General features: G+C 35.8%; 2 protein-coding genes and 1 long non-coding RNA gene across 8 annotated transcripts in view; 1 reads left to right on the forward strand and 2 right to left on the reverse strand.

Moving 5' to 3' along the window:
* IBSP (integrin binding sialoprotein) overlaps positions 1-8591 on the reverse strand; it is a 231392-nt gene extending 222801 nt beyond the window's left edge. The window contains exon 1 of the mRNA XM_056803176.1: positions 8586-8591. The gene's annotated coding sequence lies outside the window, so the exon portion shown is untranslated. The remainder of the gene's footprint in view (positions 1-8585) is intronic.
* NUDT9 (nudix hydrolase 9) overlaps positions 1-19967 on the reverse strand; it is a 50863-nt gene that overhangs the window by 30361 nt on the left and 535 nt on the right. For 3 of the 5 annotated variants that reach the window (XR_008913005.1, XM_007495923.2, XM_007495921.3), the window contains exons 2-4: positions 7056-7295; positions 5604-5699; positions 3437-3523 (exon numbers count right to left, since the gene is read on the reverse strand). Coding sequence is in view for 4 of the 5 variants with exons in the window: in XM_007495923.2 (XP_007495985.1) it covers positions 3437-3523; positions 5604-5699; positions 7056-7295 (423 nt within the window). In the remaining variant the exon portion in view is untranslated. The remainder of the gene's footprint in view (positions 1-3436; positions 3524-5603; positions 5700-7055; positions 7296-19967) is intronic. The other 2 variants (XM_056803175.1, XM_007495922.3) reach the window with 1 other exon arrangement.
* Positions 1-19967, forward strand: part of LOC103092505 (uncharacterized) — a 57714-nt gene that overhangs the window by 27154 nt on the left and 10593 nt on the right. Inside the window, exons 3-4 of one of the 2 annotated variants that reach the window (XR_008913006.1) lie at positions 15001-15070; positions 15495-16051. This is a non-coding gene — a long non-coding RNA (uncharacterized LOC103092505). Of the gene's footprint in view, positions 1-15000; positions 15071-15494; positions 16052-19967 lie in introns of those variants that run through there. The other variant, XR_008913007.1, reaches the window with a different exon arrangement.

Consider the following 19967-nt stretch of genomic DNA (forward strand, 5'->3'; position numbering starts at 1 on the left):
TTGCTCTTAATTGCTGAAGTTCCTTTACTCTACTTTGTAAGTCTCTAATATATTCAGCAGTTGTGGTATCACCAGCTAATACTGAACTATACACAGGGTTAAATGTCTTTGATTCCAAATAACATTTCATATGGAGATATAAATAGGTCTCCTCTTGGTCTGATTTTTATATAGTATAAAGCTAGTGGCAATACCTCAGGTCATTTCAGGTGTGTCTCTGTGCATAGTTTCCCAATCATGGTCTTATTTCTCTGTTTAATCTTTCCACTTGCATAGAATTTTGTGGATGGTAAGGCACATGAAACTTAGGCGTTATCCCAAGGCATTCATATATTTGTTGTAATACTGAATCAGTGAAATATGTTCCTCTATCTGAATCTATTCTTGAGGGTAAGCCAAATCTGGTATGATCTCTCTTAATAATATTTTTGCCACGAAATTTGCTGTATTCTTATTTGATGGAAATACTTCTGTCCACCTTGTCAATTGATCTACACAATCAATCACTAAGCAAAATTTATAGTTACCAGCTTTTGGCACTGAAATAAAATTTATTTGTAAGCTTTCAAATGGTGTGTAAGCCACAGGTCAACCACCAAATGCCTTTTGTTTGAACACATGTTGGTTGTATGATTGACATGTTCCATAAGCTGCACAAACCTTAGATGCTATGTTTGTAATCCCATGGGCTATCCATGTTTTCTTCATTGAATCAACCATGCCTTGTGTGCCAACATGAACATTCCCGTGTATAGTTTGACAAATTTGGTTGTAAAATGTACTTCGTAATATCGTTTTGCCATGAGATGCAACACAAACACCATTCATTAGCTATACTTTAAAATTCTGTCTCCGTTTTTTTACTTCTTTTTCATTATATACCTTTGGCAAATGTTTCATTTATGACTGATAGATTTAAAATTAACTCAGAACCTTCCAAAGTTGCTATTTTTGCTGTTATTTCTGTTCTGTGATTCCTGATACAAAATCATTGCCACCTGTATGTGCCAAAAAGTGAACCATAGCTAACATTTTTGGCAACTGTAGAGCAACTAAAAGTTCATTTATAATCTGCGCATTGGCTACTTTTTTCCCAGATGATGTTAAAAATCCAAAACAAGTCTCTTGTTACAGAGACTTCCTACTGCATTGCAAATACCAAAAGCGTATTTTGAATCTGTATAGATGGTAGCTTTTCTACCTCTGACTATAAGATATGCTTGCTTCAATGCTATTAATTCAGCTGCTTGAGCACTCAGATTTGGTTGAAATGATGCAAATCAAAGAGTTTCATATTCTGTCACCACAGCAGCACCGGTGTACATAATTCCATCCCTCATGAAAGATGACCCATCCATAAATAATATTATATCCACATTCTCCAATGGAATATCAAGTAAGTTGTCACAGGGTTTTTCTGCAATGTTCACTACTTTTTCACAATCATGTAGAGGTTCTCCATTTGTTGGCAGATCAGGAAGCAGTGTGGCTGGATGGAGCATTGAGCATCTGTTCAATGTAATATTCTCATTGCCTAGCAAAGTGATTTCATATCTAATAAGCCTATGATCTGAGAATGTTTGTGTTCTGTGTCTTAAAAGCAAAGCCTCTACTTCATGTGGACACATAATAGTGGACATCCCAACACCAGGTCTGCAGCTTTTGTTGCAAGCAGTGCTATGGCAGCTACTCCCCGGAGACATGGAGAAGCACTACAGCAACTGGATCTAGCTGTGCTGAGTAATAAGCAATTGGTCTTTACAGTGGACCTAAAGAATGAGTAAGCACTCCAGAAGCTACACCTTTCCTCTCATAGTTATGCAATGTGAAAGGCTTATTATATTTGGATATTCCTAATGCAGGGGCTAACAAGATTGCTTTAATTTTGTGATGACTACTAGATGTTCTGCATTTAATTTTAATGGCTCTGATACTATGTTAACTCTGCCAGGGGTTAATTTATTATTACATTTTCCTTGCTTTTTTCAATCTTTTAACTCTGTTTTAATATTTATTATTGTCTCTTAAGAGTTATTAAATTCTATTTGGGTTATACTAATATGCAAAGGTTTTCTACCTCTGTTGCCAAACTATTAATTCACTTACAAATAGTATCTATATGACAAATATAACAATTCTCTTTTTGGTCAAACTATGATTTCATTAATGTAGGAAATTCTATATGAGAAAAACTAAGGAACACTAAGAAGTAATTTGACCAGGGTCACAGGGTTGCATGTGTCAGAAGGCAAAATTTTAATCTAGGTCTCTTTCTGACTCTAAAGCAAACTCTGACAAATAGTAGGACAAATCCAAATAGAATCAGGAACCACCAATCCATATATAAGGACAGCTAGGTGCCACAGTGGATAGAGTACTGGGCCTGAATTCAGGAAGACCTGAATTGAAATCTGACCTCTCAGACATTTACTAGCAGTATGATCCTAGACAAGTTACTTAAACCTGTTTGCCTCAGCTCTTCATCTGTAAAGTAAGGTGGAGAAGGAAATGGCAAACCACTCCAGTATCTTTGCCAACTGCAAAAGGGGTCACGAAGAGTCAGATACAACTGAAATGATTAAACAATAACAAAATCTATATATAAGGATTCCTGTGGGACATATACTGACAATTTTAAAATTCAATACTATCTGTTCTATTGCATATTTATTTATTTTGTTATATATTTCCCAATTACATTTTTTTTATTTTTTATATTTTAGAACCCTTACCTTCCATCTTGTAGTCAATACTGTGTATTGGCTCCAAGGCAGAAGAGTGGTAACGGTTAGGCAATGGGGGTTAAGTGACTTGCCCAAAGTCATATAGCTGGGAAGTGTCTGAGACCAGATTTGAACCTAGGACCTCCCGTCTCTAGGCCTGGCTCTCAATCCACTGAGCCACACAGATGCCCCCCCCTCCATTACATTTTAATGGGGTTTTAGCCACACTTGGGATTGGATATAGAGTAACATCACACACCTATGCACTACACTATGTTGTACATGAAGGTACAGGGCAAATATAATTATGTAATATAAATATATAATATTTAATTAATATATAATATTTTATGTATAGTATAATATATAATATAAATAATATAATAATAATATATGATATTATATTATATAATAAGATATAAAATACAGTGTATTTAGGGTAAGTTTTTGATTCAAATATTTACCATCAACTATGTGAAAGACTGTAAAATAAACTGGAGAAACAGCAAATCACTCCAGTATCATTGCCAAGAAAACCCCAAATGAGTTCACAAAGAGTTCACATGGCAGAAAAATGATTAAATGACAACAAATGAGAAAGACACTATGCTGGGCACTATAAAATATTGTAAGTAAGAGTTTAAGGATGAAGTCTATGTTTTTACTCATCCTTTCATTTCTTTACTTTTAAACTTTTAAAGTTTCTGATTTACCTAGTAATAATGGGATCTGCAGCATGGTTTGGGCCCCAACGTCCCAAAAGTCCCCGGCCTACCAGTCCTGTCCGACCTGCAGGATTTCTAGAAGAGAAAAATAAGACAGTAAATTGAACTTTGAATTGAATCTTATTTTTAATTTCCAAATAGTCTCATCAGCATAATCCAAAAGAAATATAGAGGAAAATCATGGGTCTAATTTTATGGTTTGTGTCTATTAGTTATTTAATTTATAATCCTATCTTATAATTTATAATATATTATGATAATATAATTTATAATTATATCTTGCTCTACTCTATCTTACCTACTAGATTTGATCCAAAAGAGAGACTTCACTATATAAAGATGCTACATGTCACAGAATATACTGTAGCTCTCTGCTTTAGCCTCACACCTCACAGGCTGCTTATAACCAAAACTGAACTCCTAAGAATAATCAAGTAAGATAATAAGCATTCATCTTTTTAATGGTGTGAGTTTTCTAGCCAGATGATTTAGAATAACTCTGATTACTCTCTTTTCTTGATAACTCTCCATTCTCTCCCCCCTAAAAAAAAGTAATACCTATAATTAAAAATGTAAATACTTATTAAGTATGTAAAATCTATTTCACTTTTTAAAATGTCAGTTTTTTTCTAGATGGGAAGATACAGTGACCAGCACAGAGCTATATAACATTTAATAATAATGGTGATATCATACAAAGTATTTTATAGCAAAATCTTGAAATGAGTATTTTATTAAGCTATTCCCTTATTGTAACAATGGAGATACTTGGTCTAATAAGAATCAGAAATGTACTGGGAACTTTTAAAATTACTCCACCCTACTCAGACAGTGCCTTAGGGGAAGATAAAGTTGTAAACTCCTGATTGAACAATGAAAATCCCGAACTCATACCTTATAGTAAAACTAGAACCTTAAGCTAGGTCTATTTTCAGATCTAATACAAAAAGGTATTAAGTACCTGTAAAGGTTAAATTAATCACAAAAAGGTCAAGTAACTTACAAAAAGGCAAGCTTAACAAAGAGGTATGAAGTACTCAGAAGATATAATCTAACCAGAGAAGGTGTGAACTAAAGAGTGGTAAAAACTAAGAATAGGCAGGCCTGGAAAAAATTGTCTACTGTGATTGGTAGATGTGAAAATTTAGGGGAGGTGACATAAGAGAAAATTTTCTTTAAAAAGAAGGGTAAAAAGTCAGTTGAGCAATTCAGTTTGTATTGGAAGTCAGTTCCCAGTGGAATTAAGACTCTGAACTCAGTTCAGGAGATTCAGTGGAGGACTGGAGCTTGCTTGGAGACTGTCTTGTGGTGAGTTATAAGACTAACTCGCTCTCCCTTAGGCTCTAGGGAGCCTTTAACAGCCTGAGCCAGAGCAGTTTAAATTAATTCATTAATTCTCTCTCTCTCTCTCTCTCTCTCTCTCTCTCTCTCTCTCTCTCTATTTCTCTCTTTTTCCTTCTCTCTTTATTAATTAAAATCTCCATAAATCCCAGCTGGCTTTCCCAAGGAGACCACTTACTTAGAATTTAAGTCAAAACACTAAAACTATCCTTACAGTTTTTGGCATTTACACATAAGAAACAAAATATAACTTAAAATTTTTACTGAGACTCAACAAATATTAGTAACTTGATGACTCAATAATTTTCTCCCAGTTAAAATGTTCTTTGAAAACCCCAGTTTCCATGTCATACACTGACAAAATTTCCTTATTAACAATCCCTCCAATTTGCTACCAGTTCCCATGATTTCCCCATGTGTGATTTCATTTTCAGGCTGGGTTTCTTTCAAATGCTTATTTCCCTAGAGTAATTAATTCGCTTCTTTTTAATATGGACAGAATTCATTCCACAGCAAAAATGTGAATCCCCAAAATTAACTGTACTTTTAAGGAAAACTCATTTGTTTATAATGGAAAATTGTTTTAAAATAAAACATTTCCAAACCTATTTTAAAATATGGTTTTGCTGCACATAGTAGCAAAAAAAAGTTTAATTTTCCTTCTAATATATTTCATTAGATTGCATAATTTCAAAATGCACTCCCATCAGACAATTACACTAAATTTACAATTTTAAAAGCAATTTCCTGCAAAGTTACTTAATGAATTAGTTAAGCTTCCAAAAACAATTTATTGTTCATCCACAGCACATACCTAGGTCGACCATTTTCAATCTCATACAAGCCATTCTGGCTCTTTCGTTCAACATGTCCATCCTTTTCATTAAACTTAGGAGAAAAATTTCTTTCACTACAATGAAAATAAAAATCAATGCCTAATAAGTAATGGTAATTTAAAATTTCAAAGTGTTTAAAAACTCAATCTGTTATTCCTCAAAGATTGTTAACGCTGACATAGAATTATTTCTATCTTCCTTTAAAAGTTAACTATTTGCATTCATATCCTGTTTACAAATAGGAAGGAATAAAACTCATTTTATAGTTATAATTTTTACATAGATCACTTGTGCAGTTTACAAATAAATACAGTTCACACATCATAAATTTAAATAAAGTCATTAGCAGATCATATCTTAAAATTAAGTCCTAACATCATAAGGCAGCTAGGTGACACAGGTCACTCTTGGGAGAAAGGTGGCACCAGCAGGTGGAGGAAGAGAATTGTGTTCGAGGTAAGACTTCAAAGAAAAAGAAGTGAATCTCAGGCACAGGGACAGCCAACACAAAGGAAGAGAGATAGGAATGAGAATGTTTTGTCCAAGGAATGATAAAGCTCGTTTGTCTAGTTAGCAGTTCACATGAAGGGAGATAACATGTAATAAGGATGGAAAGATAAGAGGAGTTTATGTTTGATTCTTGAAGTAATAAGGATCCATTGGAGTAACATGCTAAGACATCCTTAGTTGCTATAGGAAAGTCATTTTGGCAACTGAACAGAGCTTGCCTGGAAGGAGAGACTAAAAAGCTATATAATATTCCATGTTAGAGAATGTGAGGCCTAAACTAGAGTAGTGGTATTGTAAATGGTGAGAAGAGGAAGGATACAAGAGATGTACTGGGGAAGAGACTAGATTTGACAATTGAACAAACTATGCTGTGGATTAAAGGGAGCTGTTGAGGATGAAACCATGGTAGTACTCTCAAAAGAAACAAGGAACTTGGAAAGGGTAAGTTAGAGAGGGAAGGAGGGGAAAAACAATGAGTTCTGTTTTGAACATATTAAGTTCAAATTAGTCATCACATATATCTTAGAGGGCAGTTTGATACAGATGGAAAAACAAGTGGGTTGATCTCATAACAAAAACTAATGGAGCTGGGATTATTTCATTCTTTGTATTTGCATTACCAGTGAAAAAACACAATGAGAGTGAAGATAAACAGTTTACAAATTGAATTCATCCAGAGACCCAGAATCAAAGAAATTAAGAAATCATAGATAAGTTGTGATCTGCACAGGCAAGATCAATTAAATCCTGGAATCACTCACTAATTGAAGAGCTGAAGAAGTATTCACAAATGGACAAGGAGCTAAAAACAAACATGAAAAATTAACAACTGCAAAATTCAGTACTCAAACTCCCAAAATACTAATAATTTCATTACCTCTTAATCAGGGCTCATACTGTTTTATATCTAAATTACTTACCTGATCTGTGGATCTGCCCACATGGGTCCAGCCAAGACAGAGACTGCAGTATATTCCACAGGATTATACTCCTGCCACTCAACGAGCCAGCCCACCTTTTCATTGGGTACTTGACTACGTTCAACTTTTGAACCTGGATAAGGTGATGTCCGAGCCTTGTTGTGAGAATTTTCATCAGCACCATTTGAACCTGACATAATGACTGAGCTTAGATGGAATGAACGTGATGAAAAGCAACTACTAAAAGAAAAAAGATAAAAGGTATTTATATAGACACTCTTCAAAATTAAAGTTTTAAAAAAACTGCCTCAGAAGGATCTGAAAATAAAACATTTTCAAACACTTTAAAAACTGAAATTGGGGGCAATTAGGTGGCTCAGAGGACTAGAGTCAGGGCAAGGGGCAAAAGGCCAAGTTCAAATATGGCCTCAGACATTTCCTAGCTGTGTGGCCCTGACTAATCTCCAATTCCTAGCCCTTATCACCTTGGAAAAGATAAACAATATTGATTTTAAGATAGGAGACAAAGATTTTAAAAAAACAAATCTGAAATTAACAACTGTCTCATATTTCCCATGTATTCAACAAACATGAATTAGGCACAATATTCTCCAGAATACTCTCTCCCCTCCATGCTTTTCTGGCACTTCTCATACCAAGTCCTCCTCCTACCTGTCTGATTACCCTCTCTCAGTCCCCTATGGTGAATTTTCATCCAGGTCACATGTACTAATCTTAGATGCTCCCCAAGGCTGTCTTCTGGGCACTCTTCTCTATTCCCTCTAGGCAAATAATTTCCAGAACTATATATTTAGTACTAGTTTTCTGAAAAACTCCAACTGGACAATGACTTATAAGCATCTCAAATTCCAGCATGTCCAAAACATATTCCCACTTCCTTCCAAGTTCTCTCCTTCCCAACACTCCTGAAGTCACCAAGGCTCAAAGCCTTGGTCTCAAAATCAATTCATTTTCTGCACTCATTCAACATAGCCCATTTGAGGGGGCAGCTGGGTAGCTCTGTGGATTGAGAGCCAGTCCTAGAGACGGGAGGTCCTAGGTTCAAATCTGGTCTCAGACACTTCCCAGCTGTGTGACTTTGGGCAAGTCACTTGACCCCCATTGCCTAGCCCTTACCACTCTTCTGCCTTGGAGCCAATAAACGGTATTGACTCCAAGACGGAAGGTAAGGGTTTAAAAAAAAAAAACATAGCCCATCTGAGATTGGGCTGTCATGGCTACCTTCATTCCCAATGTTACTATGTTCCCCTTCTCTTCATTAACTGACACACAGACTACACACTTCTCATCAGGTCCTCATCACCTCTCATCAGGACTATTACAATAGCCTTCTGATAGGTCTCACCACCTCAATTGCAAACTACTGTCCACTGAGCTGCCAAAATGATTTCCCTAAAAGGCAAATGTCCTGTTCCCTTCTCCTAACTCAATGAATTGCCTTCCTTATAATTTGGTATATGCCTTTTATAACCTGGAACCTCTCTTTATCCTTTCCTATTTTATTTTATTCCCCCATGTACTTTACAATCTGCTATTCCTCATATGCAACATTCCATCTCTAAACTTCCAACAGCCATTCTGAGGGCTATGCCTCGTGCCTGGAATGTACCGGCCCTACCTCTCTGCCTCTTACTATACTTGACTTCCTTCAAAACTCACCTCAAGTCTCATTCCCTTCCAGAAGCCTTTGCTGGTGGCTCCTCCCTCTTTCTCCCCGCTACACACACTGAGTGCCTTTCCTTTGACAATACCTTCCATTTGTACGATACATATATATTTGAAGTACATAGTCATTTCATGTAGTCTCTCCCTTTAGAATGCACACCCCTTGAGAGCAAAAATCATTTTGCCCTTATTTATAAATTATGCAACAGAGTACCTGGAACAAAAGTGCTTAATAAATGCTTTTGAATAACTGATTAATCTATGTGCTCACGATCCTCAAGCAGGTGAACAAATGAAACAGTTTTTGCCCTCAAGAAAATATTCTAGTACAAGAGATAAGGCTTATGTATGCATAAGTAATCATAATGTAAAACTAAGAATGGCATAATTTCTATGCCTCTAATTTTCTCTGTCCACAGAATGATTATATAAATTATAAATACAAAAATTACTTCAATAAAACATTCCCACTAATTTTCCCTATCCACATAATGACTATGAGATTTCAAAATACACTAAAATTACCTCCTTAAAATATATTTTAATTTTGTTTTAGTTGAAATAAATGAAAGTTTATTCATAGAATCTGTGGGGGGGGGGACTGCCAATCAAAATGTTAATATTGCTTAAGAGAACTATTTTCAAGTACCCAAAAACACTTAATAAGAACCTATTTACTTCCCCCAAGACTGTTATATTAAATACATTTATCAAAGCAATTTCCCTCAAAAACACTTTAAAAACACATAGTATGAGTCAAACCATTTCTTTCCCACACTCAAAAGCCCTTCAACAGCTCCTCATTGCCCATAATAGCTACATTCAACTTTTCTAGCCTTGGCTTCTAATGCTTCATGGCTCTACTTATATAGTTCTCTAAACTTATATGCCATGTCTTGTCCCATTTATATGACTTGCTAGTTCCTTTAAAAAAAAAATTGGGGTTTCTCAGTGAATTGAGAGCCAGACCTGGAGATGGGATGTCCAAGTCCAATGCTGGCCTCAGACACTTCCTAGTTATATGACCCTGGGCAAGTCAATTAACCTCCATTGCCTAGCCCTTGTCGTTCTTCTGCCTTGGAACCAATACACAGTATTCATTCTAAAGACAGAAGGTAAAAGTTTAAAAAAACTTAATAACTGCTTCAATATAATTGATTTCCTTTGTGATCCTGCATTTTATTTTATATATTGTATTAGGTGGTTTCTTTACTGGGTTGTTTATGATAATTGGAGGTGCTGGGCAAACACACTGAAAGATAAGGTAATTCTTCCCCCCTCTACCCCCCCATTTCTGCTCTTTTTGGTTAGAATCAAACTGGGATTCATAATGGGTAAGTTGACTGAAATTTTAACAGATAACTCACTCTCTAAAATACCAGAAACAAGTATTTGTTTTAGGGAAAGAGGGGTAAAGGGAATTTGGATAGGAGAGAGGGAGTTTAGGATTTCCCTAATTTATTATAAATTTCAAGATGAATAAGTAAAGTTGTAGAGTCTTTAAGAGGGATATTATTAACAGCTTCCAAAGGTCTTCAGAGCCAAGCTCCAAATCTGTCAGAGAGAAACCAATAACCAGAAAGGCAGAGAAATCTCCTTTAGCTCTTTCCCCAAAGTCCCAGGAAAAGAGAGTAAGAAACAGTTTGTGTCTCTTTGTTCAACTGCCTTCTCTAGGCCACATTCTTCTCTGGAATTTTTCTTGATGGGCAGATCTTCAAGCTTCCATTCATTGCATCTGTTTTTCCAGGTTTACTGTAGCATTAATCTCTTACAATATTTAAAAAACAAGAAGAGGTCCACAGACTTCAAGAGGATGTAAAAGGAGTCCGACACATAAAAAAAAAGTTAAGAACCTCTTGCCCTAGAATGACTTTCTTTACTACTTTCAGCAAAATTCCTACCCATATTTCAAGGCACATTTTAGATGTCACCTCCTTTAGAATGGAGCTTTTCCTGATTTTCTAAATTAGATATTACTTTATAAATTAAAAAAAAAATTGCATTTATGTATACCTTTACAGTTCCAAAGTATGTTCACTCATTGAACCAATATAAAACCTATACAAAGTCAGTATATATTACCTAAACTGTTTCCTTATTATATGATTATCTTCATTTTAAAGAAGGGAAAGCCAAACATTAGAGAAACTATGATTTGACCAGTTATATAGTTATTAATTAGAAAGAAGAACAATATCTAACTGTGGGAGTCTTCAAAATAAATTACTGTTCCTCTGTCTCCAATGCCTCAGAACCTCCATAGCATTATTTCTCTGTTGTGCCTTGTACTATAGTTACGTATTCACTTTCTCCTTAAGGATACCACTCCCCTTACTCCCCCAATACACCTATAATCTATTAGCTCCCTAAGAGAAAAACTGAATCTTCCTCATCTTTGTATCTCTCCTCTGCCAAAAAAAAAAAATGCTTTTGTAATAACCAAAACAAAATATACCACTTGGCCTCAATGATTTAATTCAGCTAGAAGAAAAGAGCCATTGGTTTTATCTACTGTTACACACAATACATTGAAGGAATAGTTAAGAGTTGTGTTCTCAGCAAAAGGACACCCTGAATCATTTTTTGAAGAAACAGATATATATATATATGTGTATATATGTATATATACACACCCATACATGTGCATTTTCAATAACCAAAAGAGCAAAAGAGGTACTGAATATATAAATACATACTCCTACAATCTAGGCCAGTGATGGCGAACCAAAGATGGCACACAGAGTGCAGTGGCCATCCGACCCCAGTTCATTACTTGAAAAGCAGAGGGACTTGAACATACCTGCTCCCCTCCCTCCTCCATTGTGTCTGATGATATTTTTTCACATTCCTCACCCCTCTGCCAGTAGCCCAATGGGAGTGCTTTCTCCCTCCCCTGTGTCCCTCCCTTAGTGGGGAGGTGAGGGGGATGGGTGGGGGAGTGGAATATGGCACTCCTCTAAAAGGTTTGCCAACACCTATTTAGGCTGTTTAATTCATCAACTGTATGAAGAAGTTTGGCCACAATGTGAAATTAAATAGTTAGCAGTTTGCTTTACAAAGGAAAAAACCTTTTCCTAATTGTTAAATTTATAAAAATATAAGATTGCAGCTTCAAAGAGATGCATTTGCCTTGTAGGTTCATGCAGATTTTTTTCTGTGTGATCTAGAATATTAATAAGAAGTCAAGAGGGAGGAAATTCTCTGTAACAATAAAGATGAACAAGTCTAGCTGCTCTAGTCTTAGCAAATTTCCTCAGTTCTAAGAGGTTGTGCCTTTTCATGCTTAACTTAGTGTGTACCAGGAGTCCGGCTTGAACAATCCTAGCTCTGGCTCTTGGCTCCAAGTCTCCTTTATCCCTTTCCTTTCTTCTCTTCTCCCGTCCCATCACTATCACTGCTTCCTCCACACACAAAGAAAGTGATAGAAATGGCCCAGATCTGTGATTTCAGTGGTTTATTGAACTTCTTATGAGGCAATTCCCTCCATCAGTGCTGTCAACAGGTACTGGACAACTTAAATCTCCACCTGGGAGATACTCTCCTTTGAAATTCAATCAATCCAAATCTATCACCCAATCAAGGCTCTATAGCCACCTTCAGAGAACACTCTGCTCTCTGCCTCGATGAGTTTAGAGTCTGGCTCTATCAGATTATTAGCTCCTCATGAGCAAAGAACTGGCTTTTTGCCAGTTTTGTATTCCCAGTGTATTTTGTATTCCTTCCACCTTACCTCTTGCCTCTTATTAAGGAATGACCTTCTCCTCCATCTCAGTCTCCTATAAAGAAATGGCCCTTCTCCTTGCCAAAGCAAACCCCTCTATACATGTACTCTTGACTTTATTCATCCCATCTTCTTCAGGGGATTGCCCCCTCTATCTTATTCATATTCACACTAATCTTCAATCTTTCCTGACCTTCAAATAATACCCACAATAGTTCTACCATCAGTCACTGGATCCAAACAACCAATCAATCCATATTTAAGCTCCTACCATGCCAAGCAACTGCTAAGTGCCTGATAGCAACAATTCTGGCAACCCTAATTAGGTATGGCTCAATTTCACAGATCCCTAACTCCAAGGATATATCAGGGAGTTCACCATTAAGGAATCTCTGAGAAGGGAAACTGGAGAAGCTGATAAAGTTGTCATCCACACCCTTTGTGCTAAACTAAGAGATCAACATAGCCAAATGAGTGATTTGTGTATTTATCTAATTGTCATTTGTAATTATGATACTGTCTTGCCTACCCTCCTTATCTAAATTCTTGAGCAGTCCTGGCCTGGCTTGGATTCTGGTTCTGCTAAGGATATAAAAATTTAACATAAATATCTATTCTACTTTGAATAATCAGTAATTATTTGGGGAATCTCTTAGGTTCTAGAATTTCTACTCTAGTTAAAATCCTGGTAATTCTGGTTTGTGACAACTGCCTGTAGACTCAGAAGTTAAAATCACTCCTAGTTGAATCTACTCCTAATATGGAAACTCGGGTCTGGTCAAAGTCTGGTAAAAACAAACAAACAAAAAACATCTATGTTCTATGGTAGTGATGGCAAACCTTTTAGAGATGGAGTGCCTCCCCACCCCCCCAAACCAAGTGCTGTGCCTGCTCCCTCCAGAGATCACAGGCTGTGCCCTTCCCCGCCAAGTCAGGCACTCCCTGCCCCCCTCCCTTACCCCACACAGGGGAGGAAGAAAGTGCTACCAGTTTGCTGTTGGGCAGAGTGATTTTAAAAAATGTTGTCAGGCATGGTGGAGAGGGGGAGGGGAAGAGTTCTGCCCAAGTCCCTCTACGTTTCTAGTAAAAAACTAGGGGGTGAGGGGAGGACAGGGCAACTGCATGCCATCTTTGGCACCCATTCCAAAGGTTCGCTATCATTGTTCTATGGTAACAGCAGAAATAAGAGGGTTTTTTTTTTTAATTGCAAAAATGTAAGAAAAAATTTTAATGCCAAAATATTGCATTCTCAAACTAGACCAAATTAGGAACACAAAAATGAAACTTCTACTGACCTTTTGATTAAACGTTCAGTGGGAGATAAGTTTTAATGAGAAAAAGGAATGCAATGGAAGCTTTTTCTGCTACAAGTTTTAAAGTTTTCAAAAGGACATAGTCTCTTTTGTGTTCCTAATTTGGGTCAGTTTGAGAATGCAAAGATGAAAGAAAATCAGAAAGAAAAATAAAAGAAAAAGAACTTTCCCTAATGTGAAAATTTATATGGGATCTGTTCTAAACAAAACTGTGATACAGTTTCATTTAAAGTGAGATGTATTTTTTTCCTATTAGGATAACTGTGACCCCACTTCAAACTAATTAGACTAAATTTGTGAAGTTAAAGGAAATCTGCTTACCAAATATATTCCTTAAAATAATAATGAAAATGTGGTTTGAATATATTTATCCTAGTCAGTTTCTGGGGTTGTCATTATTCAGGATTTTTAACAAAAATTAAACTTTATGAAAGTTACATATGAATAGTAATACTTAGACCCTTTTATCAATCTTCCTTTCCCTGAAGACCGTCAAGATTAACTCACCACTCCATATTGTAAAAAAAAAAAAGCTTATTTAAATGATTTTAGAATAGGCAAAATTTAATTTACAGTTGTTTTATCTCACTCCTAATCTATCAACAGTTAAAAAAGGTTTTTTCTTTTTAGGGATTATTTAATGCAGTCCTTTAACATAGCCAGGCTAACAGTGGCTAGTTTTTCTGGGTTATGAGTAAATCATAATGCGTACACATCCTATATAAAACCCCAGAACGTTACTGTTTTCTTAATCTTTAATGACTGATTATTATATAAGGATATTTTGACATATAATTTTATACATATAGTATGTATATGTATGTATTTGATTCTTATAGTCTATAATACTTTACCTTACTTTCATATATATGAAAGTTTTTTTTTTTACTTCTGATATACTTAAATACTCAAGATAAATGTTTTCATTATTACTTATTTTAACTGAATGTTATTGCAACCAGAAAAAAAATATAACCCACTTTAAACTATAAGCAGCAGAACTTGCTGTGTCAGGTAGAATAATATGATCTGTTCTGAGTACCCAATTCAGACATAACTGTCATTGAACCAGTACTCCACTATTCAAGGGAAATGCAATAAGCTATCTGGAGAGGATGCCTTCCAGAAAATACTGCTGGTGTGTGTAGATGACTGGGAAGAAGAGAGCCTTACAAGAGACCCCTAACTTCAAGTTTTTCTAATGTTTGATTTCCTTTCTAAACAGAAATATTTCCCACAAGGTTGATTCTGAGTCCAAGTATGACACCCTACAAATAAGACCTATGCTCCAAAAGGTATCTATAACTTTTACTTGAAATCAAATAGAACTAACAGTGAGTTTTCCCTTAGCAGACCCACAGTAAGTCAGTCTATGAGTTTTGGCTTAGGCTGGATTTTCTTACAACCATGTGGAACCTACCTTCATGGTAAATTTCTCTGACAATGGCAGAAGAACTGCAAATGTTTTAAAGCAGACTTTTTGTTCAAATTATCAAGAATCTCTGAATTGCTAAAAAGGAGTTAATTTGATTTTACTGCTGTGACTTTGTGGCCATTATTTGTCTCAACTTCCTATTCTAGGAGACCAGAGAAAATCAGTCTTCAAACTTACCATCTCCTTGCTAATACATATTTTCATGTATATATTCATATAATAGTTATTCAAGTTTAGTTATTCAAGATTAGATCTTTACAGCAGTACATCTTTCTGAATTACAGGAATATAACAAGTATCCTCAAAGAAGACAGGCTAAAGATGTTATGTGATAAAAAGATTTTGATATGGTTTAATAACTATCTTTGGATATGTTTTAGAAATGGTTTTAAAGTCTCAAGTTGGATTATGACTTTCACAAATGGTATTGTTTTAATGTTGTCAAGAAACCTTTAAATCATAATTTTTAAATGCAAAGATAAAGAAATAAATACTTCACAAAACAACTTAAACTACTGTGTCAAAATTTATGTACATCTATCCTCAGGATGATCAAAAAAAGCCCCTTGTCAAAAAATATAATAGGTCAGGAAAGGTTCAATGGAAATTCTTAAAGCATTAACTTGACACTGGAGAAACAAATGATGACTCAGTAAAATAATGTCATTCTCTATGAGCAATATATTTTTTATGGCTTTACAAATAAAAATTCAAAATCCAATAACTTACATATACAAGGAAACAGTCAATACAGAATCTAGTATTCTCCATTACTCACTCTATAAAAGTTGCTGCTTTCCCTAAGCAAGTAACTTAAGATAACTTCCCCTCCTCCTCTTAGAAAAAGTAGCTGTGTTTCATATAAAATAGTTGGATATAGATCCATTAAACAGAATAGGTTTGTATAATCACATAATCCTAAAGGGTTTAGCTTTAGGAAAAGATTGATCTTAATTTGTTGAAGCTCATATATTAAATGAACTGGTTGTCCAAAGCACTTCAGTATGTGCAAGATTGTTAAATGAATGTTTAAAAAAAGAAAAGGGGAAAAAAAAACCACATCTGTATCTTATTTGGCTCTTCTTATAATTTTTTTTTTCTGTTTGAGATGCCTCTGATAATAACATCAAGAGACAGAAGGGCTTATTTTACAGTCAAATACTAAAGGATTTTTTTTTTTTGAGATTCTTCCTCTAGCTTTATCCATGATATGCTGGGTTTAGGTAAAAATAGAAAGAATATATCATATGTGAAGACTAGAACTCTCCAAACTTTCAGATGTTATGAATAGTTTAATTTGATGTTCCTCCTAAAGCCCTAATGTTCATCAAGTAAATTCCATTAAGTTTTTTGCCACATAGCTTTTTGCCACAGGAACTAATTACTAGAAGGCCAATGTACTTGTGTTTTATGGTATTAAAAGAATCCCCTCTGTAAAACTGACCTAAGAAAAAGGCCCATTCCAGGCAACATTAACAACTGATACCCCCATTAAAAAGACCGAGATGTTGATTCAGGGATACATGTCTCTGAGTCTGAGTGAACAAACTGGATAACCTGTGAACAGACACAGAATTTCTAAGGGAAAATGGGGCAACTAAGTGGCACCATAGCTAGAGAGTAGACCTAGGGTCAAGAAGACCTGAGCTCAAAAACAGCCTCAAACACTTCCTCTGTGCCTCATCTGTAAAATGAGGGTAATGATAGTACCTGCCTCCCAGAATTGAGAGGATTGAATGAGATCATTAAAATGCTCTGTGTGACACATAGTAAGTGCTACATAAATGTTAGTTATTATTGCTGTTGTTATTAAAATGCTTCCCAAAAACAGACAACTTCATGAAGTAAACAGTTAAACCGTTAGGTTTAGAAAGAAATCTTCTGCTTAAATGTACATTAAGTGAATGTTTCACATGCATGTTTGACTTTACAATTATCCAGCATTGAAATTGCACTGGGGAGTTAGGGAAGGATGTAGAGATTAAACTTGAAGGGATATCTGATTGGGGTGTATAGAATTGGTTGCCAAGAACAGGTTGATTTGAAGAAGTTTTATGTTTTGTAAAACTTGTAACTTACTTTGCTTTATTGTTGTACTTGGTGCTTCCTAATACTTGTATAGTTTATGGAATTGGCTGCCAGAAACTATATATTAAGGTATCCAGAGAAGTGATGAGTAGGACATAAAAGAATGTGGTAGAGATGCACATATTATCTGATGTATGACCAAAAGGGGTAATGTCATAAGACAATGTCTGGTTTACCTATTTTTGAAAGTGAATTTTGGGGAGAACATAATTGACTCCATTTTGTTATGTATTTACTATTTTACTATGTATGATCCCTGAAATGATGTATTGGAACAACTATAACAATTGATTCTCTCTGCTCTCCTAACTGATACAAAATAATTTAATTGATTTTTTAAAAGGGGGGAAGGGGGAGATTTCAGATTCTCTCCTTTAGTAAAACAAGCTTATAACAAGGACCTATTTCTTATCTATTTCCTATAGCTAATAACATATATTCTCCTTAACAAGCATAATTTACTGCTTTGTATTATGAGTAGCCATCTTTTTTTATTGTTGTTTCATATAATTTACAAATTGTTGTTGTTGAATTATGTCCAACTCTTCATGACCCCACAGACCAATACTTTTCATCAGGTTTTCTTAGAAAAAATACTGGAGTGTTGTACCATTTCCTTTTCCAGCAGATTGAGACAAAAAGGTTAAGTGAAGCGCACTGTCACATAGCCTAGTGTTTGAGGCCAAATCTGAACTCAAGTCTACCTGGGGTCTATCTACCTTGCCATCTAGCTACCTCATGATGTATAAACACTACTTTCTTAATTCTGAAGGATATACTGCTAGTGGGGTAGATCACTAACACTCTGAGGGTAATAAAACCTGTACTCTGATTCATGCTGGCTTATTAAAATTACCCAGACAAATCGATGTCTAAATTCATGCAACAGGTTCAATTCTCTCCCTATGCAATTGATTCTCATTTTTATATACCCAGCCCTATATATATATACCCTCTCCATACATTTAGTTTAGAATCACCAATTGATACGACTCTTGGTAACTGTGGACAGGGCATTGAATGTCCTCCAAAATAGAACCTACTACCTTTCCCTTCTCTTTTCTGAATTTACTGTTCAGAGTACTACCATATTCCTAGTCTCACAAACCTTGGAGTCATCTTTTACTCCCCACTTGCTCTCATCACATGTATCTGACCTGTGGCCAATTCACATATTTTTTATATATCGGTATGTTCCTTTCCTTCTCCCACAGCAGCCCTCACAGTCTGACCAAGTTATCATCAAGCCCTTTCTCTTTCTCTTTCATCAAATATCTTGGCTGGCTTTTAATTCACAAACTGGTCCCCTTCCTATATTTCCAGTTTACTCCTCTCTATTTATGATTCAACAACACTGGTCTTCTAGATGATCCTTGCAGGCAATACTCATCTCTCCACTCATGGAATGCCCTCTTCTCACTTCTGTCTTCAATGTGGATTCTCTGGTTTACTTCAAGACAGATCAAATCCCACCTTCTTCAAGAGACCTTTCCTGCTTCCAAGAACTTCTCCCGGCCCCCTCCCCCACTGCTAATGCTTTCCCATTAGATTACCTCCCATTAAAAGGTAGATCCTGGTAAGTGCTTTGCAAAAGGTCTTCTCCAATGGAAGGTGTGTCCCAGAGGGCAAGATTCTGTTTTTTGTCTAAGTATTCCTAGCTTTTAGCACAAAGCTCCATACATAATAAATACTTGTTGATTTAATGACTAGGAAGATAAGTCGGTTAGAGTTGTCTTAGAATCAATACTTTGTCAAAGTTCCTTAGGTGAAAACTGATGTTCTTAAAATAGTAAATGATTGTCTTTTCAAAGGTTTTTTTTGACAAAGGGATGGGCATAGTTATGGATCTATTTGTTTATTCAATTGAGTTTTGAGCAGAGAAAATGGAGAATAGGACTCTCAACTTCCATTCCCGGTATGTGTATAAACATACAATATACACGTGTCTATACCACGTATTACATATACATATATAAGCATGCATCATATGTACATTAAAGATTCATACAAACACAAAAAAAGTAATGGTTGTGACCTTGGACAAGTCACTTAACCCCAACTGCCTAGCCTTACCATTCTTCTGCCTCGAAACAGATATTTTACAATTCTAAAACATAAGGTAAGGATTTTTTAAAAAATAAAAATAAAAAAGTAATGATGGAAGCAGCTGGGTGGCTCAGTGGACTGGAAGCCAGGCCTAGAGATGGGAGGTCCTGGGTTCAGATTTGACCAGACACTTCCTGGCTGTGTGACTGTGGCCAAGTCACTTAAACTCTTATTTAGTCCTTAGTGCTCTTCTTCCTTGGAACCTATACTGAGATTTAAGTCTAACATGGAAGGTAAAGTTTACTAGGTCTTGTTAATAAAACCTGACAGCAAATCTAGGAACAAAGTCTTACATTAAAACACAGTATCTATGGGAATTAATGGAGTCATTGTATTTTAAACTTTGGGCACAAAGTTCAAAGATATAACAGTCCTTTCTGGATTTACCCAATCAAAAACAGATGCGAGTCCTTCTACGACTCGTCTAAGCATCTCCATCCCTCCTCCCACCTGCGCCCCGCAGCCGGTGTCTAGAAGAAGTTCGTTAGACACTCAGGAAATCGTCTTTGGACTAAACTAGGCTGATGTGAGGGTTGGGGTGGACCCCAGCAGCGATGGGGAAC

The sequence above is a fragment of the Monodelphis domestica genome, chromosome 6, assembly GCF_027887165.1.
Source record: "Monodelphis domestica isolate mMonDom1 chromosome 6, mMonDom1.pri, whole genome shotgun sequence".
In the NCBI taxonomy this organism is placed as follows: Eukaryota; Metazoa; Chordata; class Mammalia; order Didelphimorphia; family Didelphidae; genus Monodelphis; species Monodelphis domestica.